The sequence below is a fragment of the Akebia trifoliata genome, chromosome 8, assembly GCF_017979445.1.
Source record: "Akebia trifoliata isolate Shusen 1 chromosome 8, ASM1797944v1, whole genome shotgun sequence".
Classification (NCBI taxonomy): Eukaryota; Viridiplantae; Streptophyta; class Magnoliopsida; order Ranunculales; family Lardizabalaceae; genus Akebia; species Akebia trifoliata.
In genome coordinates this window covers 8,459,672-8,486,845 of record NC_141382.1, presented here as the reverse complement: position 1 = coordinate 8,486,845, position 27,174 = coordinate 8,459,672, and the positions used below count along the sequence as shown (strand labels likewise).

Sequence of the window (27,174 nt, the reverse complement as noted above, 5' to 3'; positions counted from 1 at the left end):
CCATAATTCATTGTCCCACTTTCTAAAATGAACTTTTGACAAACATTTAATTCTCTCGGTGAAATGGTTTCATCAAGTTTTGATGGGTTTAGAAATTTTAGATTGGCTGATTTATTTTGAGGACGATCTCCTCACCATATATATCATCTTCACAAAAAAAAAAAAAATCAGCTCAATCCAAAACATTTTACCTATAAAGGACAAATTTTGACTCTCCTATTGATAGTAAAAAACTTAATGATTTTACAAAAATTTCAAGGTATAGTTTATAAAATTTACCCAATGACAACATTGTGACATATGACAAGTATGGTTTGTAACAAAATACCGCAAACTTTTATATCGAACCATCATATTAGGATTTGTCCTTGGGATAAATATCATCAATAGGTATATGATCATGATATGTACAAATCTTAACCATTGAATTTCATGATTACATGATTAAGATCATTTGATTTTTCATATGTCATCGCTATTATCCTAATCACTGGAATTCAATCTAGACAATCTCTTTACTAATTCCTAGAAATTCGGTCTAAGAAATCTTCCGTAGTAATTATTTTTCTCTTTATCTCTAGTAATTCGTTGTACCACGAACTTTTGGTGAACATTTAGTTGACTCAGTGAAATGTTGTGTCCCACGAACTTTTGGCCAACATTTAATTGAGTAAGTGAATATTTTTCTCTCTTTTTCTTTTTTCTTTTGTTTGGGGGGACTGGGGTTAAGATTTTATATGAGCATAATCATAATTATAAACAACTACTGAATTGTTTGATCAAGTGTTATAAATTTCTAACAATGCCAACAATGCCGTTTCTAACTCCACTTCAACATGCCACCTGACCCTAATTTTCTATTATAAATTAAATAATAATTATATAAATGACCTAAAATTCATTATTTTTTCTTCCCGAAACTTGTCATCTAACTCTCATAGATGATTGATTGGATTGATTTTTCGTGCGTAGACCGGTTTAAGATCTAAAATATTTAGAATCTTTTAAACATATATTAAATCTATTAAATATTTAAAATATCATTTTAAAACTTGACTCAAATCACCATTAAATTGAATTAACTTGGAAACTTGTGAGTTGAATAAAATTATTTTAATATTCTGAATATTTTAAAAAAATTATAATAAATAAAAATTATTTTTTCTCCACAACAAATATTTTTTTCTAACCAAATAACTTAGTTAAGCTTTTGAAGTTACTCGGTACATTTTTTTAGTTTACTCAACTAAGTTAACACGGAACTTTGGTTCCACTGAGTTTCGTGCCGAGTCATTATAAAATCCAATCAAGTTGATAGCGATTTATAGAACTTGATTGTTCGAGTCAACTTGATTAGAATTTGTAATGACTTGAGCCCAAACTTGGTGGAATCAACTTGCTGAGTCAACTTAGAAATACAGTTATTAAGTTCAAAATTTTGATGTAGTTATTTGGTTATCTATAATATTTTTGGTGGAGAAAATATATATTTAAATGTTAAAAATATATTGTAATTTTTCTTTTCTGCTTTTTGTTTGGGGGGACTGGGGTTAAGATTTTATATGAGCATAATCATAATTATAAACAACTACTGAATTGTTTGATCAAGTGTTATAATTTTTTGTAAAGTTGAGATTATAATTTGAGCCATACTTTTGTCATGTTTGAAGAGTGTATTTTAATCTTTAAGTGGGGTGTGATAAATTATTTAAGAAATTGGGGTGAAATAAGTAAAAGCTGGAGTGCCAATACCAACTAGGTGCTAATTTTGAGGAATTATAGTGAATCTTGTAGATCTGTCCACTCTCGTGTTCGATACACGGTCTATTGGAGCTTTCCACCAAATGCTATCACTCTCTCCTTTTTTTTCATTTTTTTTTAAATCATTTATGGGTCACGTTCAACAGCCAATATTAGGAAGCCAACATATTTGTCTTATATAGATTAGAAGTTTCAGATTGTGTTGATTTTTTGCGAGGATGATCAGGAGATCATCCTCACAAAAAAATGATCCCAATTTGAAACTTTCAACCCTATCAAAAGTGATTTTACTATTAAATTGTGAATCGCTTTTGATTGGCTAAAAAATTTCAAATTGGGCTGATTTTTTTGTGAGTATGATCTCCTCACCATATAGATCATCCTCATCAAAGAACAAATTTTGACTCCCATTGAGAATTGTTGTATGCCACTCATCATTTACATATTTTTATCAATCTTGATATCCATCTTAGTTATAGAAATGAAAATTGGTAATCAAAAACTCAATGATTTTACTAAATTTTCAAGGTATAGTTCATAAAACTTATCAGTGTTGAATCTCAACATTGGAATGAATATATTATAACACTCTTCATCGTATTTTATTATTTTTGAGGCATACATGTCAATTAGCAATCCAACCATAAATTGGACCACAACATTGTACCATATGGCCAATATGGTTTGTAGCAAAATACCGCAAACTAGTATATTGAACCATCATATTAGGATTTCGTCTTGGGATAAATATCATTGATTGGTATGTTATCATGCTATGTACAAATCTTAACCGTTGAGTATCATGATTACACGGTCAAGATCATTTGTTTTTTCATAAGTCATCGTAACTAGTTCTGTAAAATTTGTGATTATTACAATAAAGAGTCAATTATGATATTAAAAATTGGTTAAAATTGTAAAATTCACTGAGAACTTTCAAAGCACAAGAAATTTTATATTGTTAACTCAGGTATATATAAAAAATGTAGGGGGGTATGTCTAGATTACATTTTTTTTTTTTTTGGGTCTTATAGTTGGATCGGTGAGGTTTGTGGAAGCCCCTCTGAACCCTGGAGACCTTCATGTCTGGATCCTTTTTCCCTCCAAAAAAAAAAAAAAACTGACTGAGTCGTCCAAACCCTAGACCTCTCTATTTCTGTCTGAGAATCTAAGATTTTCTTCTCTCTCCTTTAATGTAATTTAATAATTTCCTTTTGTATCTCTCATGAAGATCTTTTCGATTTTATCTGCTCTTCTGAAACTAATTTGCTCTCTGTTTTCTTCCTTGATTTTTTTGTTTTTTTTTTTTTTTGTTTTTCTGTATTAGTGATTAAATTCAGTTTTGATCTTTGTTTTGTTAGGGTTTCAATTAGATATATTTCGGTTTCAAGGTGATGATCCAAGATGGATTCTCTTGGAGATGATGGAGATAATATCAGAAAACATGGAAATTCAAATCCAATCATCATTAATGGCTGTTCAACCGAGGATTTTGACACTCAATCCCCTTCTTCTGCATCAACGTCCTCATCTGGTAATTTTAAAATTTCCTTACTGGGTTGCTCTTCAAATTCACTCCTTGTAATCAAATTTTTAATAACAAAATATAAACATTTGCTAAATCAATCCATTAAAGATAGAATTACGAGTATCGTAATCTATTTTGACGTTTAATAAATAAATAAATCAGGTGAAGAACCCAAAGATGTGCAATTTGATGATACGGTTCGGCTTGAAGTTGAAACCCAACTATTGAATCTTGATGCTGAAACCCAAGAATTAGATGGTCTCGATTGGGATGACAATGTGAGGACACAGTTATTGAGCGAGTACGAGGAAACAGTTTGTGTTGATAGCGATGGTGAAGGATCTGATAGGACTGAAGTATTGAGTTACAGCGATGATGAGTGTGAAAGAGTTTGTTGTGAACAAATTGGAAAAGACTTCGTCATGGACTCTTATCCCTCGTCTGATAAAGAATATGGTTCAGGTTTGTCTTATATATCATTAAAAGAATGTGGGTTTTATTTGTACTCTAGTGTGCTCCCAATTCGTGTTTTATGCTTAGTAGTGATCAAAAGTTTAGTGGTGAAAAGAAGAATAAATGAAACTTGGGGGCCATGAGCCCTTCTCGAATTGTGGATAAGAAGAAATTTTGTGTTACGACACTGACCCTTGTGGTTCCCAAATAGAAATGAATAAATGAAACTAATTTATTGCTTGATGGGTTTAGATTGATACTCTCGTGTCCTTTCAATTTGTGTTTAAAGCTTAGTTTTGATACTGACATATATATGTTGGTGTTCCTTTGCATCCTTTCTAGTAGTGATCATAAGCTTAGTGGTTTAAAGAATTTAAAAAAAAATGAAAGTAATTGCAATTATCCATACATTGTATGTGTTACTTTAGTCTTAATGGTTAGTGGAAGAAGCAAATGAATTCTTAAGCCACTTGTGCAATACTGGTGTTATTATTCAAGTTGTTTCTTGCAATGTTCCTCACGTGTGGAAAAACCATAAGAGCCCTGATGAAGTCGCAACCAACTTTATTTCTCTTGGATATTTACCCAAAACCATGGACCTTAAGCTGGATTGTTTACTTTTTTGTTCTTCTTGTATAACATTAAGACTCAAGAATGGAACCAAATCTTTCATCAATTTACTCTTACATGAGGAACTGTCATATTTTTAAGTTAATTTGCAACACTTTTGCCCTAATAACTCAGGGTCTGTGCTAAGGATCTTTATTTCGGTTCCTGCAGCATCATTACGAGCTTCGGGTCATGGTACTGCTCACGTTATGATTTCTAAGGGAAATGTCGATGAGACAAGCTCTATCTTGAAAAATATTGAATCTTGCAAAGAACATCTTTATGAGGATGGTATAAGAGATCCAACTTCAGTCGGCACCATAGTAAGGGAAGTCAATCGGGATCACGATACCCAAAACTGCAATGAGAACTTGAAGGGGTCTCGTTATGAAACTAAATGCAAAGGTGCTAATTCTACAGTGAAAAAGGTTTTTAACAAGGATGCACCCACTTGGGACAATGGATCAGTGCATGATAATGTGCCTGAGTTACTCGTTTGCAATCATGAGTTTGCAGGGTTAAGCTATGTGAAGTCACAGGAACCTGGAGAAGAATCGCAAGCCAATGCATTAGACATTGTTGATAAATTTCTTTCAATTAATGATGTGGAGTTGAGCCCAGAAGTTGGTCTTGTAAAAACTGTCAAAGGAACACCACCTCGTGTCTCAAGGGTGAGTGGAACTCAAAGTTTGGCTAAGGGAATGAGTCTGAGAAACCCAGTGAAGGAGGTTGAAATCTTTGACTGGCGTGACAGCTGTGAGGATGAGGGAGGTGGTGATTTCTTCAAAAAAAGAGAAGAGACATTCTTTGGAAGCAGAACTCGTGGCCGAAGATCTCTTAAGAAACCCCAGCAACCCAGAGTCAGGAGCAGTGTTGGTAAGCTCAAAGGGAAGGAAGAAAGCTTATATCTCTGTCAGAAAATAACAGGTTTAACTCGTCTAGACTCAAGGTCGATGTTGCATGATTCAAAAAAGAATGACAAGATATTACAAAAATCCAAGGTGAAAACTAAAAAGAAATTTCTTGAGGCGTTGGATGAACAACCAAATGCAGAATGTCCAGAGCAGCCAGTAGACGCAACTGACATTGGCATGGATTTACCGGAATTTTATGATGTTGGTTTTGATACTCAAATGGCTGCTGAAGCTATGGAAGCCTTAGTATTTGCAACCGATTTGGTTCAAGTTAGACAGGATGTGATCGATGATTCTTCCAGAGGCATAACTAAGAACAAAGTTCGGTCAGAGCATAAGAGGCTTCCTTCCTCTGATTCAAGAGGCATTGTAAGACGATCCAAGAGAACAAAGATGCTTGATGCCAAATTAAATAATGAAACTACCGCTTCATCTCGTAAACGGTTTAAGAAACCAAGAGTGGAGTCAGGACAGGTTTCAAAAGTCAAAACGGGAGCAAAGAAAAGCAATTCGAAGGCTGAAGAACAGTTAGATAATGGGAACGGTGCAAATGGCAAAGAAAACTCAGATTATAGGACTTTCACACCCATTGCTTGTCGGACTAGGCAGTCCAAAGCAGCATACTCTTTGAAAGGACTGAATTCATCTAATGGTTCAGAAGAGAGGACAAATAATCCGACGGGGGTCAGCATTCTTGGGGACAAGAGAAAAAGGAGTAGTTTAGGTGTTGATGGTACCAACACATCGAGTGTCAAAGGAAAAAGTTCCATGTTAGATTCCAATCAAATTTGTGAAGTTAGAAAGAATATTCCAAATCAGCAAGAACATTCAGGGATTTGCAAACCACGTGAAGAGATACCAACAACTAGTTATGATAAAAGCTATCCCAAGGGCAGGAGAACACGTTGGAACATGTCAAATCATTTAAACAACGTCGTTAACTTGGATCAGCTATCCACACTAGCTGATGTGCTAGAAAATAATGGACAATCTATCCCAAGGCGTAAGAGGTCGAAAGTCAATGTCAGAGGTTTGGTAAGAGCCAAGTCATCAGTGCACTCTAGCAGGAATAATGCAGAAAATGGCATGATAGAAGTATTGGTGGAAGGTAAAGTTAAACCTTCTCGTACAAGTGCTACTCCCCTTAATTGTACAACACCGATTAACGTGGCATCACCCATTTGTAAGGGTGATGACTATAAGAAAAGGTCATCCAAGAAAAGCATATCGAGATCATCTCTCGTGAGAGAGATTATTAGTTTGGATGCCACTGAAGCAGCATCTACTCCCACATGGAAGGATTTGAGAAAAAGGAGAGAGATGGCTAATGTTCGAGTCTTGTTCAGTCATCACCTTGATGAGGATATCATTAAGCAGCAGAAAAAGGTTTCTTTTATTTTATTTTCTTTCATTTGTATATTTTGTTACTTCTGATTTATTATCTACATGTGTGGTGATACACTACATGGTCACTGTTGGTTTCTTCTTGGCAGATTTCGGCACGACTGGGAGTTTCTATTGCCTCCTCTTCTTCAGAAGCCACACACTTTGTAACAGATGAGTTTGTACGTACACGGAATATGTTAGAAGCGATCGCGCTTGGTAAACCTGTGGTGACACATTTGTGGCTTGAAAGCTGTGAACAAGCTAATTGTTTTATCAATGAAAAAAATTACATACTAAGGGATCCCAAGAAGGAAAAGGAGATAGGCTTCAACATGCTGGTATCATTGGTACGTGCATGCCAGAGTCCACTTTTACAGGTAGTTGCAAAACCATCCGTGGGTTTAACTGGATGCACTTATTAGTTAATTCCAAGTTGATTTTCACTTGTACTGCACCACAGTGGTGGATATATTTCATCTGATGGTTCAATTCCTTATCAAAGGTTTTGTTGACATGTGCACTAAGGGAACACATTAAGATGCATTAAATACACCTCCAGAACTTATTTTATTACCTAAAATGCCAAAAAAAATTCCTACCAAAACGCCCTCAAATGCTTATTTCCAAGGTGTTTAAAATGCATCTTAACATGTGCCCTTAGGGCACACGTTAACAAAACCCATGATCTTTTATGCCCCTTCTGAATAACCTCTCTGCAGGGTAAACAAATCTTCATCACACCAAATGTAAAACCTAGTAGAGAACTAATCGCAAGCTTGGTCAAGGCAGTTCATGGTCAGGTATGTAATTCATAGACAATCTTTCATCATGTGGGCTGTAGCTAAAAGTTTTTTCCTGGTAGCTATTTTCCATATGAATCGTGCTACACTGCCTGCATTGGACACTGGGTCCAACACTGAGTTGACCTGGCAGTGCACAGATTACCATAGATTTATTTCCTTGAGATACAAAAATCAACGGTTCTCTATGCACTGCCTGGTCAACGCAATGTTTGACCCAGTGTCAAACACGGGCAGAAAAGCATTTTCCTTACCATATTTATGAAAGGTTGGCCGATATTATGTCCACCGGCATTCAAGGGAGAGGAGATTATAACTTTGTGGCAATTGCTCACATCTTAACTCTGTTTGATATCAATGATTCAAGCATTTTTATTTGAAAATATGAGGAGTCTTACTCCTATCAATGGAGGTATTGTTTACTAGAATTAGAAAATATAACTATAATGGAGAAGAAACATCACGTAGCACTAGAATCAATTACCCAAGCATATTTAGGGAAATGTAGAAACATGAACTCCTTATAAATAAAATATAGGAATATAAGTATGTGCAAGACAACTCCCTCACTGGGAAAGTCCATCCCAAGAGCAATATATTATTATACTCAGGCAGATTTACAATGGGGGCACTTGCCGCCCCCACAAGAATTTTTTTAAATATTATCAGATTTATATGCTACTGCAACTGAAAGCAGCAGTGTAAAACAAAACCTGCTGCTATTGATCCCAATACAAATTTTAAAATTTGTAAGGGTCTTAGTTGCCCTCACATAGACAATATCCTGGCTTTGCCCCTGATCATACTCCACTGCTTCTTCTTCTTTCCTTATCTCTGTCTTTCTCTCTTTGCTTGTTTGGTTCTGTGCTAGTAGATAGTTATACACATGGTTTTAAATTTTGTCCATGAACTAGATGGATGGACATGGCATCTCAACTATGTGAAATCTTGTGAGATAAATGAGATGATTCGGACGATACTTCAAGTCAGTAAAACTTGGCCGAGTCAACTGGGATTGTGTATATTTTGATTAAAATAACTATTTTTTTAGATTTAAATATTTATTATATAAATAAAACATGATTTTGTGACTAAACATCTTCTAATCTACCTTGTTTTATAAAAATATTTATAATTTCTTTTTGATAACCGGGTATCCTTGTAGACAGCAGACCAAGCCCGTATATGGGCTTTGCCCAGTCCATAGACCATGGTCTTGTCCAAGGACTAGTCCTGGGGCACATGCAACGCCTGCACATCACACGCACCAGGCAAGTGAGGGTGGCACCTGAGGAATTAATGCTCATATTGGGTATCGAACTCACGACCTACAGGCATTAACCGTTTATCGGTCCAAAATTGCCATTGAGCCAACCCCTTGGGGTTATATTTATAATTACTTTCATGTCAATATATATGTATAAATCATTATAAATCAAGATAAATGATTTATCTCACACGAGATGAGATGTCAAACCAAGTTTTCAAACCATATGGTTGCATAAACTGTGAGTGTTCAGTGGTGTGACCACCTGTTTTGTAAGGAAGTGGTTGAATTGTAATTGATTTGTACCGATGTCAATAAAACTCGTTAAAAAAAAAAAAGCAATGATAATGAAATTGCTGTTGAAGTTTTTCCAGGTGGTGGAGAAAATTGGCGGGTATGCAATGAATAAGGACGATAAAATTCATGACAATCTGTTGATTCTTTCTTGTGAAGAAGATCATGCAGTATGTGTTCCTCTCCTCGAGAAAGGTAAAACTCTATCCGCCTATTATTTTGTCCTCAAACAACAACATGAGCCTTTGTTGTGACCTAAACTTGCAGGAGCAACGATTCACAGTTCAGAGCTACTACTGAATGGGATAGTTATTCAAAAGCTAGAGAATGAAAGGTCAGTAATAGCATAGCAACAAAATTGTGTAGGCAAATGGAATTATTTGCATAGAATTGGAAGACGTAAGAGATGTTGTACTCCTTGTATCTGTCAGATATGTAGTACATACATGACACAGTGTCGAGACATATATTCAGTGGGTCTCACCCTGGTCTCCTCAGTCAAATAATTTATCCAATCAAGGTTTCTTTTTCATTCAACATCCAAAAGGATTCTGTTTAATGTACGATCAAGATCATGAGATCGGATGAATGTTTCGCTTTGGGGTTCACCTTGGTTGACTGGAATCTAGACATCATGCATGTGTTCTAATGTGTATGGCATAATTTTTTTTTAATGGGTGGTACTTGTTTTACTAACGTGCTTTCTATTTTCCGGATGACAGACATATTCTATTTGCAGATCGTGTTAAGAGGAATCGCTCGACAATACAATTGAGAAAAGATGGCATTCAGTTCCTTCCTGTAACTAAATGTATATAGTTACCATGTCTTATTCCTTTTTTGGTTCTTCTGTATCATTCACTTGTCGTGTTGGTCACGAAGAGTTTTATTTTGATCACAAATGTATTTTTGAGTGATCACCATAAGGTACGCAAGTTCCATGTATGGTAAACATCTTGTAATTAAGTTTGGTTTTTGATTTCCATTCTTCGTGGCCTTGGAATTTCTCATTTAGTAATTTCGAGTTTCTTCTATCAAAATTGTATCAACAATGGTTGATATGAATCTTCCACCTCCCCAATTTTCAAACAAAAAAAAAAAAAAAAATCAAGGGTTTTTCAGGCATTTAGGTCATTTCATGAGTATGTAGGAGAAGACCAAGGTGAAGGTGGAGATGCCAAAATTCAAAACATGTGGCCCCAAAGACCTGTTTTTTGAAAATATGTACCAAAAATCTTTTATATATATATATATATATATATATATATATGAACTCTTTAATACTTTTTTATTATTATCAAATATTAGTATAAATAAATGTGTTTATCTGAGAATATTTTAGGTACTCCAACGTGTTAAAATTAATGATAAGCCCCTTGACTATGGCATCTCTTACTGAACAATGAAAAAAAGGGAAAAAATGACTGAAAAAACTTGTTTATTGAAAGTACCATAAAGTCCTCTCCCAAACAATGTCGACTCTTTAAGGCCAGGTTAAATTATTATTTTACAAAAAATCAGAACTACCCTTTCAAAGCTATAAAAGTTTGGAAACCGTATGTCTGCCTGGCCCTTCCATGTTTTAGTAAATACTTAAAGTTCTTCAATTTTTCATATAAACTAAATATTAGAACTTAAAATGGGTCATCTCTTCTTAAAGTTTATTACTTATAACAAAGCTGAATTTTAATTTTTGAAAAAAAAAAACCATATTTTTAATGAAACAAATTATTATTAAATTGATACTTTGTAGATAATATATTATTTTTTAGAAGGAAAATATTTATTTTATTTTATTATTATTTTGATTTATTTTTCCATTTGAATCTTGGTTCTTGAGAATCAGAACCGACAAGAACCGAATCCAAAAAAATATGGTAGTTATGGTTCTAATTTTCTTAGGAACCAAACTGGAACCAACCCATTGACACTCCTATGTTGGAGTGAGGATCTACATCATAAAATTCAAATTGATGCAAGTAATTTGTTACTTAACATACTTTGGAGTGTATCCTAATCGCATCAATTTTTGCATCCAAAAGCATGATCAGATGCCATAGGGTTATAAAGGACAAAATTATAAGAACTTTGAAAAAAATATAGAAATGAAAAAATATTTAAAAAATAGTTAATTTTCACCGATAACTTTTAGTTTTAAATTTGGGACTTCGGTAGCCATTCATTTCCCATTCCTTCGATCAAGTTCAAAAATGATTTTTTTTTTTTTTTTTTTGGGAGTTTGAGTTTTTTTATGCAATATAAAGGCTGTGGAGTTGGATTGTCAATTAAATCTAACTAAGTTAATCATGCTAGCTTGATTTATAAAATAAGGTTTGTTTATTAGCAGGGGTGGATTTACAGTGGGGCAGTGGGGGCAATTGCCCCCACAAGAATTTCTAAAATCCATAGGGAGGTATTAATAATTTTAATTTTTTTTTAACATTCTACTGCTTTGCCCCCACAGAAGTTTTGAAATTTTTTTATTTGTAATTTGCCCCCACAAAATTTCAACATTCTACTGCTTTGCCCCCATAGAAAATCATAAAAAAAATTATTTGTAATTTGCCCCCACGAATACAAAATCCTGGCTCCGCCCCTGTTTATTAGTAAACTTGTTAAAGTAAGGGAGATTTTTAATAAAATGGTAACACATAGGTCAGCCTCGTAAATCTCTCTATTTTAAAACATGGTTGGGTCAGTAATTTCGATCTCATACGTGACCGTTTTGGTACTTTCCTATAAACGCACGTGTGGAAGGAGTTTCCAACTTTACGCGAGAATCCGTAAATATTACTCACGCTTGTAAGGGTAGATTTTGTAAATTCGATGAAAAATAAAGGCGTTTTCGGTGAAGGATATTAATATTTATAGATACTGAAATTCTCTCTTTGAGTCGTTTCTCAAACCCCATCAGATCAAAATCCAAGAGTTCTTCAAGGTATCATTTCGAAATACAGAAACCCTAATTTTTTTAATTGTTTCTAAACTCGATTTAACTCATCATCTCTCTGCTTCTGGTCGAAAGTCTCTTAGAGTTTCGCACGTCTGCATAGCTCAAATACATAAATTATAGGGTTTTAGCTCTTTATTTGGATTATATGAAAAAAAAATTTTGAATTTTACTGTAGATTTGATGTTAGTATGATGTGTTTTGGTAGAAACCTTGTTAGAATCTTTGGTGTGTTGAGATTTTTAAAGATGTTTTCTAAACTGATAAAGCTGTCTTTCTTTTTTTCTTTTTTTCTTTTTTCTTTTTTTTGGAATTCTTCCTGTTTCGTTAAAACTGAGTGAAGATTTTAGATGGGTTATGTTTTTGTTGAAGTTAATTTCACTTACTAAGAAAAGAAAGTTTGATTGATTCTAGTTCCTCTGTAGGTTGTTTATGGGAAATAATGGGTTTTTTGGTTTTTATTTAAATGGGGTTTTGTTTATTTCAAGTGATAATGTCCCACTGTCACTTAACAAGGTCAAATATAAAGGAAAAGATTGGTCCTTTTGGGGTAAATAAATTGAAAATTGGACCTTGGAAGTATGAAGAGGAAAGTTGCAAAATATGGGATTAGATTCACACACACCTGATTGTTCTCGTTGTTGTCTAGATTAAGTGAATTGCTGAGTTGATCTATAGGAGGGAGAAATGTCTTTTAAAGGTTTCCGAAATCTCAGACCCATAATTTTCCATGACCTAATATAGCACCATAAAATAGGTATTCTTTTGATGTGTTGTGCCTTCCCATACTGGCAAGTGTCTGATCCAATTGATTAGTGATCTTTAGGAATGAGAATATCGCAATTTTGAAAAACAATAAGATGTAGGTTATATGATGGGCATTTGTAAGGACATTTATTTTTCTTTAAGAAATAATTTTGGGATGTGCAAATCATGGAGTGATTAGTAACCAGAACTTGAAAAGCTGTTGTTGATTGAAATAATCAAATAATTTACAAAGAATGTTTTGGTTCGTAAGTGGTTGAAGCCTTGAGGGGATACCCATAAGGATCTCATTGTAGGTTTCAGTTGAGGAAATCGGTCCTTTCAAGTTTGAAGTGTTTTCTACTTGGGAAAGGTGATTTGGTACTATTCTTGTTGTGTCTAATCAGTTTCAAAGGCCTAATGAAGCTTACATATATGTGAAGTTAGAAAGGATCAAAGGACATATTAGCAAGATATTTTCTTTGAGCTTGTTCATCATGGGACCAATGGATTTTTTTGATCTTTGGCAAAATGAGGGATAAGTAGAGAATCATTTTGAATTAGGAAGGGACGCTTAATTTTCCATCTTGTGTTTTGTATCTTCTTGATATGTTTTCTTGCTTTCGTCATATTTTCTTATCATGATGTCTTTTCTGGTTTTTTTACTTATTTGGAATACAATTCCCATTTATTAAAATAAAAAAAAACCTCACACACTGACATTTGGCTTTGGAAGCTTGGTTGGCAGAGCCAAACCATGCCCCCGGTTGATGATAAAGAAGCTGGGAATGCTGCTGAAGCCTGCTCAAGACCAGTTCCATCAGAAACAAAGACTCCGAAGTCATTGAAGCCTGTAACAAAAATCATAAAGAAATCTCCAAATCAGAACTCCACAAAGAAAAAAGTACCCAAAGTTACTCCGCAGGTTCAAAGTAAAGCTAAGGATGAGAAGAAGAGCACCCAGGAGGGCCATAAAGAAAAGAGTACTAACAATCAAAGAAAGGATGGAAATAAGAAAATTTTAAATGAACGAATCAAGGAGAAGAGTGTCAATAATGAAGGGCACAATGAAAAGAGCCAGAGTGATCAAAAGAACAAGGAAAAACTTGGTGGGTTGATCTTAATGTGCAATAGGAAGACCAAACCAGATTGTTTTCAGTATAAGGTCATGGGCGTTTCGATGTCCAAGAAGGATCTTGTTTTGGGTATTAAACCGGGCCTAAAGCTCTTCCTTTATGATTTTGATCTCAAGCTTTTGTACGGGGTCTACAGTGCCTCTTCGGCTGGTGGAATAGATCTGGAGTCAAAAGCTTTTGGTGGGGCCTTCCCTGTTCAGGTTCCATTTCACTAACCCTTGTTTATCTGCTGGAGACCGTTAATGGATATGGTAAGGTTTGTTGTTATGGGCTGACACTTGTACCTTCTGTAGGTGAGGTTCAAAGTTCACAAGGATTGCTTTCCACTACCCGAGGATACATTTAAGAAGGCAATCAAAGACAACTACAACGACAAGCAAAAGTTCAAATGTGAGCTCACTTTCCAGCAAGTGAGTAACACTTATTCTAGGGGTTCCGTAATTATATATATAGAGTCCTGTTCAGGTGCCAACTATTTGGCCAACGTTTGGGCCAACATGTTTTGTACTACATTGGTTAGAAGTTTTGGAATGGGCTGATTTTTTGTGAAGATGATCTCTATGATGAGGAGATCATCCTCGCCAAAAATCAACCCATGTTTATGAGTTGAAGAATCGTAGACCATCCATTATTTGTAAACCACTTTTGATGGGGTTAGAAGTTTCGAAATGGGCTGATTTTTTGTGAGGATGATCTCCTCATCATAGAGACCATCTTCACCAAAAATCAGCCCATTCTGAAACTTCTAACCCCAGTTTATAAGTTGAAGAATCGTGGACCGTTAATTTATAAACCACTTTTGTGCACGGTTTGGCCGTCTTTGTTTTCTTCTTCTTTGTACTTTGCTATATGGTCTCCTCGACCATGCTATTAATAAAGATCTTTGAATTATATCAACAAAAAAAAAAGGATAAAGATTATCCTCACAAAAAATCAATCAATTCCGAAACTTTTAGCCCATATAGGACAAAACTTTGGCTCTCATTTTGGCAACGGAACGCTGTCCTATATGTATGTATGTTTTTTTTTTAATAGGTAAAGATATAATTTATTGAGAGAATAAGAAATGGTGGTTGAGTTGACCAACCTTACAAGAGCCAGACATTCCACAAACAATGCCCCGAACACAAAATTTACTCCTCGCTAAGATTGTAGACTCTATCCCATCTTACAAGAAAGTTCTCAAAGAAGATACGTTTAAAACACCTTGAAAGCTTTAGACCAAAAAAAAACAACACCGCAAGAACAGAAATGATTAAATTATCAATCAACAATTCCTTTCCTTCGAAGATGCGATTGTTCCTATCCTTCCAAATGGAGCAACAGATCGCAAAGGGAAGGATCCCTCAAAGGGTACATTTTGAATTCCTGAAGGAAACACCCCACCGAGCTAAGACTCAATCACTATACACACGTAATCGTATTTTTCTTATAGTTTGTCTGACAAGGTCCCAATGTGCTCTCACAGGTAAAGAAACTCATTGAACTGTTCAAGCCTGTTGAACACCACCATTCGAATGCTCATTCTTTCATGCAAGCTTCCTTTCCAGGACCAATCCTCCTTCCCCCACCCATGCCAACTGTGCTGGCAGGGAAAACTTTTGAGGGCAGAGAAGAACCTCTTCCTCAAGCGCATGTTGAACTTTGCACGAAAGATTCTTACTATTATATGCCATTTGATCAAGATACTTTTACTGATAGAGAGACAACAACCTCTACACAAAAGGAATCAATTTCTCGTGATTCACTATTTCTAAGTGAGAAAGAGTATCGAGCGTATGGTCTTGCGCGAGCACAACATACCTCATCCCTACATGCAACAGCTTCGACTACACCTACTTTGGACACCTACCTTAAGGATTATGATAGGGAGCAATTACCAAGGCATCCATCCCCTTCAGAGAAAGAGGCACATTCATATGATCCACTTTTTCTGAGTGAGAAAGAGTATCGTTCTTATGGTCTTAGGAGAAAACCACCTACCTCTACCCCACCTACCGTTCCTACCTTAGACCCTAGCCTAAAGAATACATATTATCCTTACCGTCCTGGTGCTTCATACTCCGACACGTATCCCCAGAAGGAAGCAACCTCTTCAGAACCATATACTATGTTTACAACGAGAGAGAGTCGTCAACTAAACAATGATTTCCCTGAGAGAGGTGCTACCTATCACTCACCAAGGAGGGCAGCTGATGAAGGGGGAAATTTGTATTCAACATATGCTTCTAATGCTCTATCTGAATACAACCAGAGACAACATGTGGGCGGTAGGGCCGAGCTTGCATCTACATCTGTTTCATCTCGGTACTCCTTTATGGGTCCATCACTGTCTTATCGCTGACTTGGGTTTGCCCCTCCACACATGTGCTTTTCTGCTTGTGTTATTGTAATGCTGCTTATTATGAAGTTTCTTAGGTACCTTTCTTTTCAGGGCAAGTGTTTCTGCTTCTTTTTATCATTCTGCAGTCTCAATGGGGCTGGCTTTTTATATTTCTGAACTTTTAGATAATGGGAAGGATGTGGACACTTCATACTAGATTCCGCCAGTGAGACTGTTGGGAGGGTTTAGATAATCCTAGTTTGGTGTATTGTTATTAACATTTCTCTCCCAAACCTCTTTTTTTTTTTTTGTGAAGAAATCTTCATGCCTGATCAAGGGGAAGCGACTCATTTCATTAATTTTAATTTAGTTAATTTGTGTCGGGAAAGAATTTTGTTATTGAAGTTCCTTTAATTTGAATCTCACTGGAGCCGTTAGAGGTAAAATAAATTCAAAACTATGGTTGAATTATTACTTCTATTGCATATATTGACTTTTGTTGCATCTTGGGTATGGGGTTAAACTCATCAAATCTTAAAAGCATGGAAACACACCTATAGGTTTTTTGAGGTTGAGTTCAACTTGTCAGGGTGCATGTATCAGCTGAAGGAAATGCAAGGTTGGTATTAACCTAACGCACTGCGGTAGACAATCCACAAGACAATGGAGAGTATGGTATGTGTCAGTGTTATTCGTAGTTCTGATTTATCATCTGTTGCATTTCTGACACACATCTAAGTCAGAAAATGTCCCTCACGACATACATTTCAATGTTACTCCAGTGCAACTCCCCAAAAAATGTGGGGTGAGCCAAATGGATTTTGTTCCCCCCATTCAATTCTGTTTAAAGTCATGTCATCCGCAAAATGCAATTGTGCTTGTATCTATTCTCACTACTACAGTCCATGTTCCACACATTCAAAGACAGCTCTTCTGTTATTGAAAGTTTGTTTATATCCGAATTCACTATTTCGATCCACATTTCATACCTTAGTTTTCTACATGTACAATAAATTGTGATATTGGTATTATTTGTCAGATGGTCTACCTCTTGATTATCCACATTTCATACCTTAGTTTTCTACATGTACAATAAATTGTGATACTGGTATTATTTGTCAGATGGTCTACCTCTTGATTTACATTCACTGGGCAATGAGATGTACTCGTCCTAGTTGGAGTCTTTACGATGCCAGAATACTAGTTTCAAGTACATTTGCTACCTCAACTTTGTGATTATTATCTTGTTATTTTTCTGTTTTTTTGCTTAGACAAGCTAGACTTGAACACACGACCTCAAAGTTGCTTATATGGGTCTATTTCACGCTATCATCTGTGTCATTTTTGTGTCATTTTTATAGTCTTCTTACAGTTTTAGTCCTTGATTTAGTCCAAATGGCACATTCACACTGATGTCATTAGTAATCCTAAGGCAAGTTCAAATGATTTTTCTTTATCTCATCTTTTGTTACACCAATTTACATTGCCGAAAGAGTATTCATGTTAATGCGACCTTGGACTGGCAACTGATCGGTTTGGTATCGGATCAGTGCCACTCCAATATCAATTCGAACGGATTAATGAATATGTGAATTGAACCTGATTCATTTCATTTCATCATTAATCTGAAACTGATCTGAACACATGCATTATTTTCAAATTATCAGTGTTCAAAACAATTTAAGAATTTAAAATCATATAAAATATTAAAAAATCTACTTTCCTACTAAATATAGAGAGAAATATAAAAGATTAAAATGTTTTATTTATATGTATTTATATGAAAATAAAAATTGATAAAAAAAAAAACTACTAAAATATGTTTAGATCATATTAGGGTTCATCTGAAATTGTTTCGAATCTAAGATTTCAATCCCCAAATCCAATTTTTCGTGTATTTCAAATCGGTTCAAACATCAGATATATTTCGAATCGTTGCCAGCCTCACCTTGCTAATTGGGAAAAGATTTAGACAACAATTGAATTTATTCTTAAAATTTTCAGAACATTTTGAGTTTTTATTCTTTTCTAATGTTATAATTCATCCATCTCATCTTTGCCCTGCACAATTCATTAGCATATTGAACTCAAGCATTTAGGTCCAATTGAAATTGAGGCTATTGAGAGATCCAATATTCAACAATTAGGAACAAAAAGAACCTCGAGAGTTGGAAGACAATGAATGTTACGAGCACAACGACGAAGAGAATATTTTGGTGATTTTGTTAGTCTGACATGAAAGACTAAAGTCAAGGTGTATGTCATCTCATTAACATGGGGTAATCTCAAATTTTTATCAAAATTCAGAGGGGTATCTCAAAATTACACATTAGCCCCACAACTACTCTTAAGTCGGAATCAGAAACCCTTTCTCACTTTAACATTCGAACTTACCGTCACACGTAATCATTTCTCTTTCGAATCGTGCTGAGGTGAGGCCAAGGGAGACACAATGATGTGGTGTAGTGAACATTACCGTAGATGCTTTTTAACGAGATTCGAGTAACATACATCTACGGTTATGTGTGCGCCACCACATCATTTGTATCTCCATTTGTGTCATTCCAGCATTTTCCTTCTCTTTTATATCAAAACCTTTAAAATATTCGAAGCTTTCGTAAATCGCAAGCTACACGTCCTTTATTCTTCTTTTACTAATTAGATTGATTTTAAATACTTGTTCTTCCGCCAAAATTAGCGAAACTTCTCCTAAATTTAGAGAACTTTGCCTCAATTCTGAAGTCGATATCTGCAAAGATGATGATCAGAGTTCGTAGCAGAGATGGCTCAGAGCGAGTCACAGTCGATAATCCCAACATCACAGTCTCCGAACTCAAAATACTAATTGAAAACCAGCTGAGAGTCCCTGTAACAAAGCAAACCCTGTCGAAAAATCAAAACTTGCTTCTATCGAAGACCCGAGAAGACATGCTTCCATTTACAGACATGTTGAATCCGAAAACTATAATTTCTTCTCTTGGAATTTCACATGGTTCGATGATCTATTTGGCTTACGAGGGTGAGAGATCGGTTGCTGGACCAGTAGTTAATAGGGCTGGATCATTTGGGCGGAAGATGACTGTGGATGATCTAATTGCGAAGCAGATCAGGGTTTCAAGGCAGGAGAATCCGAATTGTGATTCGGTTTCTTTTGATCGAGATGCCGCCAATGTGTTCCAGCATTACGTGAATGAATCGCTTGCTTTTGCGGTTAAGCGTGGTGGATTTATGTATGGGACAGTGTCGAGAGAAGGGAAGGTTGGGGTGGATTTCATCTATGAGCCTCCTCAATTGGGGACAGAGGAGAATTTGATCTTGTTGCGAGACCCCGAAGAGGAAAATCTCGTGGAGGCGATCGCATCAGGGTTGGGAATGAAGAAATTAGGGTTTATTTTTACGCAGACAATTGGTCAAAGTAAGAAAGATTATACTTTGTCAAATTCGGAGGTTCTTCAAGCTGTAGAGCTTCATGGGCAGAGTGGGCTTAAGGAGTGGATCACTGCTGTGGTTAAGTTGGAAGTGAGTGAAGATGGGAGTGCAGATGTGCACTTCGAGGCATTTCAGATGAGTGATATGTGTGTTAGATTGTTTAAGGAAGGATGGTTTGAGACGGATCGCGGTGTTGAGTTTGATCCGAAGATCTCTCGGATGAAGAAAAATGTGGTCATTGGTGTAAAGGATACTAAGGAAGTTGACAATGATTTTTTCTTGGTAGTGGTTAAGATACTCGATCATCAGGTGCGTAAACTAGCTGAGATTTGTTTCTTTGTTCATTAAATTTATGCTGCTTTGTCGATTCGTAAAATAATTGAATAATTTATAATAATGATGCCAATGCTAGTTAAAATTACAATGCATATGGATTTGGGACCTTTATGATTGCTTTAGTTAAGTCGATGGGTGCGGCTAAGAACCGCGTTGTTGTAGCCATATTGTTGTGTTGGATTCCCATTTCATTACTTTACCATTGTCGTAAAGGAGATACTTGATCACCTTGTGTATAGTGTTTATTTTACACTACGTTATAGGTCCCAAGTGCGGATAAAGGATGAGGATTACTTTAGGTTGGTAGCCTTGTAAAAACTTTTCCATCTTTTAATGTTTAGCAATAAAAAACATGAAGAAGAAAGATACTTTTTTTTATGATTTTATATTTTATTCGAAAGGGAGGTCGAGGTGACCCGCTTATTGATTACGGAGACTGATTTTGACTTAGAGAGCATAAAAGCTTCCGTCTTAACACAAAGTCTTCAAAAAATACACCTTTAAACTCCTTACTTAACTTCACCAAAACAACCACCCCAAGATATCCAAGATCAACTCATGTTCTGAAAGCTCCTTTCCTTGAAATATTTTTCTATTTATTTCCTTCCAGATTCCCCAACAGATAGCAATAGGAAAAATAGATCAAATGATTCTTTTTTGATTGGAGAACACATGTAAGTACCATTCTTGGAAAAGAGACAAAGATGTCCTTGGAAGTACCCATAAATTTTGGAACAAGCCTAGAAAATGAGACCAACTAACACTCTAGATACATATTGGTTGATGCTGTACTAAAGAGTATATAAAGACATTTTTTTTATATTTAATCCCTATAAAATTTTATTGATAAAATTGGCCGAGGTGGTCAATGGTACAGGAAAAAAGAAAGAAAGAACAAAAGGCCACAAATAACTACAAGCTCAACTCAAGCTAAACATGGCACAAAACATCCCACTTAAAAATAAAAATCCTCAAAGAAAGGCCTCTCAAAGGCCTTGCTTAGTCTGCTCCAATGGAAAAGTGAACCCAAAATATCAAGAATGACCTCTTGGATGGTCTTCTCCTTTCCAAGGAACACCCTACTATTCCTCTCTTTACAAAGTCCCCAACACACCGCAAAAGGAAGAATAGCCTACAAGTATTTTTTTCAAAAAAAAATGTTGGAGAAAATGTTTGAGTCCACTCAATGAACAAAGATAAAACCTCCAACAGAAAAACACAATCCAAATGAAAGAGAGAAATAAAGTGAGACCAAACTAAGTCCAAGAATGGGCAATGAATAAGGATGTGATTCCCCGATATCCCAGCCCTTTTACAAGGAAAGCAAAAAATTCGGAGTTGAAAAACCTCTTTTGATCAAATTATCAAGAGTGAGAATTTTCCCCAGTGTGGTTGTTCGTATGAAGAAGCTGGTTTTTGAAGGAACAAGTGAGGACCAAACTGCAGCTTGCGGGAAAACTGAAGAATGGGAAGGTATGTAGCTTTATAGAAGGATCTGACAGAGAATCTTTTGTCCTTAGACAAACACCACTCTTTTTGGTCTTCCTCATTTTCAACAAATAGAGAGAGTAGATGAAGACATTAGAAGATAACTTTTTTCTGATAGGTAAAATATCATTTCATTAAGGTGGTTGAGATGACTGACAAAAGGAAATAATACAAAAGTACCGACTCAAGAGGACTCTAAACAACAAATATGATTCCACTTTACCACAAAATCTTCGTAGAAGACCCCCCTAAATTCGTCAAACACCTTACATTAAAAAATAATAAAAAAAATCCCAAAACTGACAACACAATATTCTCGGTCGTCTCGCACCTTCCTTAAAAAACATGGTTGTTCCGTTCCTTCCAGATCCCCCAACAAATTGCAAAAGGGCTAACACTCCACAGAATTCTCTTCGATTCCCCGAACAAGTTGCCCCACGCTGCCCAAGCCTCGAAGACCCTTTGAATCGACCACGACAAGCACCCTTCCACACCGAACAAACCAACAAATTGCTGCCAAATTGTAGACACCAAGGAGCAATGGATTAACACGTGATTGGCAGTCTCCTCACTCCGCAAGCACAATGGGCACACGTTGGGTCCCAGCAATCCCTGTCTCATGCATTGTTCCATCGTGAGGATTCTACCCAAGGAAGCACACCGCACAACAAAAAAAAAAAACAATTTTTGACGACATTCATGGACCCCCAAATTGAGGATGCCGGAAATCTTGGCAAGCTTTGGTCCACCAAGGCATCATAGAAAGGTTTCACTGAAAAGACCTCATCTTTCCCACCTATCCAAACTCTTATATCTTCCACTCCGCTCCTCAACACAACTCCCTCCAACAATCATTAAATTTTTTTCTGAAGCCCAAGTCTCATGCCCATCCCTCACCCTCCCTCTTAAGAAACGATGCCACCGACTATCCTTTTTTCCAAGACAAAATTGTGATGCTAGATGAGTGTCCCTACACCATGTATTTTCTCATAACTTGGTATGACGACCATCCTCTATCTTCAACCATATTCTCTTACAAAAAGCCGAAAGATGCGTAGTGATCACCTTCCATTAACCACACCCGTGGGTGCATGGGGAGCCCCTACTCTTCCACCTTCCTACAATCACGCCGAACTTAGTCTCAACAACTTACAAGATGAAACTTTCTCTTCCCTTCTTTGTCATGCCACAAGAAGTTCTTGAACAATTTATCCAATCTCAATACCACATTCCTTAGGATTGGAAACAAGGACATATAATACACGGGAATGTCGCCAAGGAACTCTTAACTAGAGTCACCCTACCCCCCCTTTTGACAAATACCTTGTCTTCCAAGAGCCCAACTTCCTTTCTATTTTCTCAATAACCAAAATGGACTTGCTTCGGCAAGGAGTCTCCAATGATAGTCCCAAATAGGACGTAGGTAACACCCCCACTGAGCAACCAAGGAAGCAGCTAGAAGATCCACTCTGTGCACATCGCTGACCGCAAACACCTTACTCTTGCGGAAATTTATTGCTAATCCAGAGACTGCCTCAAAACCACAAAGAATTCTATTGAGAACACTCCAACTGCCTATCAGAGTCGGTTGCAAAGACCAAAAGGTCATCAGCAAACTGAAGGTGAGAGACTAAAGGCCTCTCTCGCCCAGTCGAGAAACCCTTGAGATCTCCATTGGTTACTGCCCTACTAATCATCCTCTCAAATGCCTCAGCCACAAGGTGAGAAACTATTAGGCACTCTTATCGAGTCTTGCAATTTTAAGCCAACCACCCCCCCACCCTCCAACACACACACACAACACAACCCCAGTTGATATAATTAAGTTCTTTTCTAATTCCATAATATTTTGATTCCTGTTGTATTTCTTACATGAACTTTGTTGTTGATGCAGGGGCCTCTTTCATCAACCTTTCCCATTGAGAACAGGAATACTGCAGTGACAATGAGGGCATTGAAGAATCACCTGGATCGGACAAAGAACCTTCCATTTGTGAAGCGGATTTCAGACTTTCACCTGCTGCTCTTTCTGGCCAGATATTTAGACCTCAGGTCCGATGTTCCTGCATTGTCTGAATGCGTGAAGACACAGAGGACAGTGCCAGAAGGTTACCAACTCTTAATTGAGTCCATGGCAGGTGCTTCTTGAGAGTCATTGCATTCCTCTTCCGAGAAACGAAAAAAGGGATAAATTTAGCCCAAAAAAAAAATGTTAACGTTCCTCATAGATTTTGTCTAAGATGCATTTCCTCGATATTGTTCATACCAGTAAATTGGTTGTATGCCCTGGAGATTATTGCGTTGTGTAAGTCACTGTAAGGGTTGTATTACATTTAAATGCTTATGTTTTATAAAAATGCTTTTAGTGTAAATATTACAAAATGCAATCTGATTAAATCAGCCAAAAAATGGGTCTATGGGACATTGGTGCCTCAGCCGTGGATTGACTATGCAAATGCTTTCAAGAACTTAATTCATCCGTGCGGAGGATAAATCTTGAATTCTTTTCACACAATTTGAATTGTGGATTATAATTCGTTTCGAGCGTACCCCCCCCCCCCCCCCCCCCCCCCCCCCCTCTTCTCTTCTATTCCATCAAAGTAGTGGCGTCAGATGAAGTTAATTTGATGTAATATGTGTAAATTGTTGAGGGGAAAGAAACACTCCTAGTTTCTTTTTTCTGTATGTATTCTCTCTATGATACGATCTCTACTGCCTTTCTTGTTTGTTCAAGGATGCTGAACACGGTTGCAGCAATGTGAGATGGTCTCCACAGCACAGGAATTACTCCAGCTTCGACACAAATAAAAGCTTGTTAATGATCCAACAAAATTTTGTATACAGTTACTCCTTAGATGTGCCATCAAGAAGGCCGTCAAGGGACACAAATTCAATGACATGAGTCTTGACAACCATTTACCCCAAAAGACCGATCTGATGGGGAAGGCACAATTATGAATATAAGATCACGGGGGGCATGATACATGAGCACAAGACACTCGAGAGCGAAAGTGGATAACACAACACTCCCCTTCACTCATAAGGGTGGAAAATTCCCTCAAGGATACTCGAACCTATAATCTATACGAACTTAGTGCTCTGATACCATGTTACAATTATTTATCTCAAAAGATCGATCTGATGGGGAAAGCGCAACTATGAATATAAGAGGGTCATAGGACACGTGAGCATGTGACACCCGAGAATGAAGATGGATAACACAACACTCAACAATGAGACCCAAAGCCTCCAATTGATCCTTCTTCGACTGTTATTAGAACCTCATGTGATTAGCAAGGCTTCGAATCAAGACTTCATCGAGTTGTTTACAGAAGCGTGCAAGCCATGGCGTGCCACTAAGGAGGCAAAAGCTAATCATTTCAAACAACTTTGAAATGATGTTGAATAGCCCAAGAGTGCCATTGAATTAAGACCTTGAAAATGGAGGGTCATTGAACTCTCAAATTAGAAACCCAAATTCAATCAAAATTCAATTGTGAAAAATAATGTTTTTTTCCAATTTTATTATTTCAAAATTCTTAGGATTTTGTGATCTATATCCCTGTGGTCTTTGATCATGTTTTTTGATAAAAATGGAGTGCCTTTAACAATTTAATTGTATTTTAAAATTAAAAAAATATGGAATGCCTTCAAAATTCATGGTGTCTCATTGTAACTTGCGATAGTTATACGGCCATAGGTCTAAAACTTCCGAGTGATGCGAATGTTGGCACATAAGATAAAACGTAACTCCAATTCTCATGGTTCAATATGGTTGACCAACCCAAAAAAACACAGAAATGAAAAACCATACTTTGATGATTAGTTGTCCGACACTACAAGTTTACAACAACAAATATTATCTAAATAATTTGGGGTAAATATACCTTGTTCCTACATTTCATCATGTTAAGGGCCAGTATATTTGTTACCCATCAGGGGTTAGTTGAGTTGGTAAGAGAGATTGGATTTGCTCCCCAGGTCATACCTTCGAATCTCTATATACATTTCCGCATAAAATGATTACATTTAACTGTTGTACACGTGCAAAGTGGTTGATACGTGCGACCTATATATATAGGAAAGCATTCGGAGACTTTAAAGAGAGTCAAACATTTTTGAAAATAGGAGTTAAAAGTTTCATAATGAGCTAGTTTTTTATGAGGATAATCTCTTCACCTAGAGAGCATCCTCACCGAAAATCAGCTCATTCCAAAACTTCTAACCTTACTTTACAAGTTGAAAAATTGTGGACCGTCCGATTTTTACAAATCGCTTTTGATGAGGTTAGAAGTTTCAGAATGGGCTGGTTTTTTGTGAGGATGATCTCCTCACCATAGTGATCATCTTTGCAGAAAATCACCCCATTTTGAAACCTCTAACTCATACATTGATAAAATGTTTGGCACAATGTTTAACTCTATTAGGGCCTCTGAATGCCATCCTATATATACCAAATATTTTTTCAATGTATGGGTTAAAGGTTTTGAAATGGGCTGGTGTTTTGAGAGGATCATCCTCACAAAACAACAACCCATTCTGAAACATCTAACATCATCAAAAGTGATTTGTAAAAATCAGACAATTCACGATTCTTCAACTTGTAAATTAGGGTTAGAAGTTTCGGAATGAACCGATTTTTGGTGAGGATGATCTCTTCACTATAAAGACCATCCTCACAAAGCATCAGCCCATTTTGAAATTTATTTTCAATATATATACACATATGGGTGGCGTTCGGAAACTCTAAAGAGAGCCAAACATTTTTTTTCAATGTATGGGTTAGAAGTTTCAAAATGGGCTAATTTTTGGTGAAGATGATATCTTCACCATAGAGATCATCTTCACATAAAATCAACCCATTTTAAAACTTCTAACCCTTGTGTTTGAAAAATGTTTGGCACATTGATTAGCTCTCTTTAGGGCCTCCGAACGCTACTACCATATATATATATATATAGCGTTTCGTAAACAACATACTAAACAACGTTTTGTCTTATATGGCAAAATAGTTTTAGAATGGACTGATTTTTTGTGAGGATGATCTCTATGGTGAGTAGATCATCCTCACAAAAAATTAGCTGATTCTAAAACTTCCGACCCTATGAAAAGTGGTTGCAAACTAACAGTTAAAATGAATGATCTATGATTCTTTAACTGGTAAATTTGGGCTAGAAATTTCAGAATGGGCTAATTTTTTTGGAGGATGATCCCCTCATCATAGACATCATCCTCATAAAAAATCTGCCCATTCCAAAACTTTTTGCCCATATAAGACAAAAACACATTGTCTAGGGGGTGATTCAGCAGCCATAAAGTTTGCCAAACATTGTGCCAAACATTTTTCAAAACATGGGTTATAAGTTTTGGAATGAGCTGATTTTTTGTGAGGATGATCTGTACGGTGAAGAGATCATGTTTACAAGTTGAAGAATCGTGGACCGTTCAATTTTTGTAAATCACTTTTGATAGGGTTAGAAGTTTTGGAATAGGCTGGTTTTTGGTGAGGATGATCTCCTCATCATAGAGATCATCCTCACAAAAAATCAGCTCATTCCATAAACTTCTTACCTATGTTGAAAAATGTTTGGCAAACTTTAGGGTTGTTGAACCGCTCCCATATATGATTTTTTGTGAGGATGATCTCTATGATGAGGAGATCATCCTCACCAAAAATCAGCCTATTCCAAAACTTCTAACCCCATCAAAAGTGATTTACAAAAATTGGACGGTCCACGATTCTTCAATTTGTAAAC

At 36.3% G+C, this 27,174-nt stretch overlaps 3 protein-coding genes across 6 annotated transcripts; all 3 read left to right on the top strand.

The window, feature by feature from the left end:
* Positions 1–2,779: 2,779 nt before the first annotated feature.
* Positions 2,780–9,997, top strand: LOC147395908 (uncharacterized). Of its 4 annotated transcripts, XM_086450555.1 has the most exons (10): positions 2,780–2,956; positions 3,123–3,295; positions 3,452–3,751; positions 4,523–4,756; positions 4,868–6,651; positions 6,759–7,028; positions 7,371–7,451; positions 9,084–9,207; positions 9,280–9,346; positions 9,735–9,997. In XM_086450555.1, exons 2-10 carry the CDS (start codon positions 3,166–3,168, stop codon positions 9,829–9,831), a joined length of 3,087 nt encoding a protein of 1,028 aa, XP_086306681.1. In that variant the 5' UTR covers positions 2,780–2,956; positions 3,123–3,165; the 3' UTR covers positions 9,832–9,997. The 4 variants fall into 4 exon arrangements, with proteins under 4 accessions (XP_086306681.1, XP_086306680.1, XP_086306678.1 ...); XM_086450554.1 differs by having other exon boundaries at positions 4,523–6,651; positions 9,752–9,997; XM_086450552.1 differs by having other exon boundaries at positions 4,523–6,651.
* Positions 9,998–11,926: 1,929 nt separating this feature from the next.
* LOC147395907 (uncharacterized) lies at positions 11,927–16,476 on the top strand. Its single transcript, XM_086449823.1, has 5 exons — positions 11,927–11,950; positions 13,031–13,087; positions 13,443–14,042; positions 14,136–14,252; positions 15,311–16,476. The coding sequence occupies exons 3-5, from the start codon at positions 13,464–13,466 to the stop codon at positions 16,184–16,186; spliced, it is 1,572 nt and encodes a 523-aa protein (XP_086305949.1). The 5' UTR covers positions 11,927–11,950; positions 13,031–13,087; positions 13,443–13,463; the 3' UTR covers positions 16,187–16,476.
* A 2,307-nt stretch (positions 16,477–18,783) lies between these two features.
* On the top strand, positions 18,784–23,835 carry LOC147395906 (NPL4-like protein B). Its single transcript, XM_086449822.1, has 2 exons — positions 18,784–19,903; positions 23,313–23,835. Exons 1-2 carry the CDS (start codon positions 18,923–18,925, stop codon positions 23,565–23,567), a joined length of 1,236 nt encoding a protein of 411 aa, XP_086305948.1. The 5' UTR covers positions 18,784–18,922; the 3' UTR covers positions 23,568–23,835.
* Positions 23,836–27,174: the final 3,339 nt, after the last annotated feature.

Coding starts and splice junctions, on each gene's coding strand:
- LOC147395908 (XM_086450552.1), top strand. CDS start 3,166: ATGGATTCTCTTGGAGATGATGGAGATAATATCAGAAAACATGGAAAT. Junction 7,452..9,083: donor TCAAGGCAGTTCATGGTCAG/GTATGTAATTCA, acceptor TTGCTGTTGAAG/TTTTTCCAGGTGGTGGAGAA. Junction 9,347..9,734: donor CAAAAGCTAGAGAATGAAAG/GTCAGTAATAGC, acceptor TCCGGATGACAG/ACATATTCTATTTGCAGATC.
- LOC147395907 (XM_086449823.1), top strand. CDS start 13,464: ATGCCCCCGGTTGATGATAAAGAAGCTGGGAATGCTGCTGAAGCCTGC. Junction 14,043..14,135: donor GTGGGGCCTTCCCTGTTCAG/GTTCCATTTCAC, acceptor TACCTTCTGTAG/GTGAGGTTCAAAGTTCACAA. Junction 14,253..15,310: donor GTGAGCTCACTTTCCAGCAA/GTGAGTAACACT, acceptor GTGCTCTCACAG/GTAAAGAAACTCATTGAACT.
- LOC147395906 (XM_086449822.1), top strand. CDS start 18,923: ATGATGATCAGAGTTCGTAGCAGAGATGGCTCAGAGCGAGTCACAGTC. Junction 19,904..23,312: donor TTAAGATACTCGATCATCAG/GTGCGTAAACTA, acceptor TTGTTGATGCAG/GGGCCTCTTTCATCAACCTT.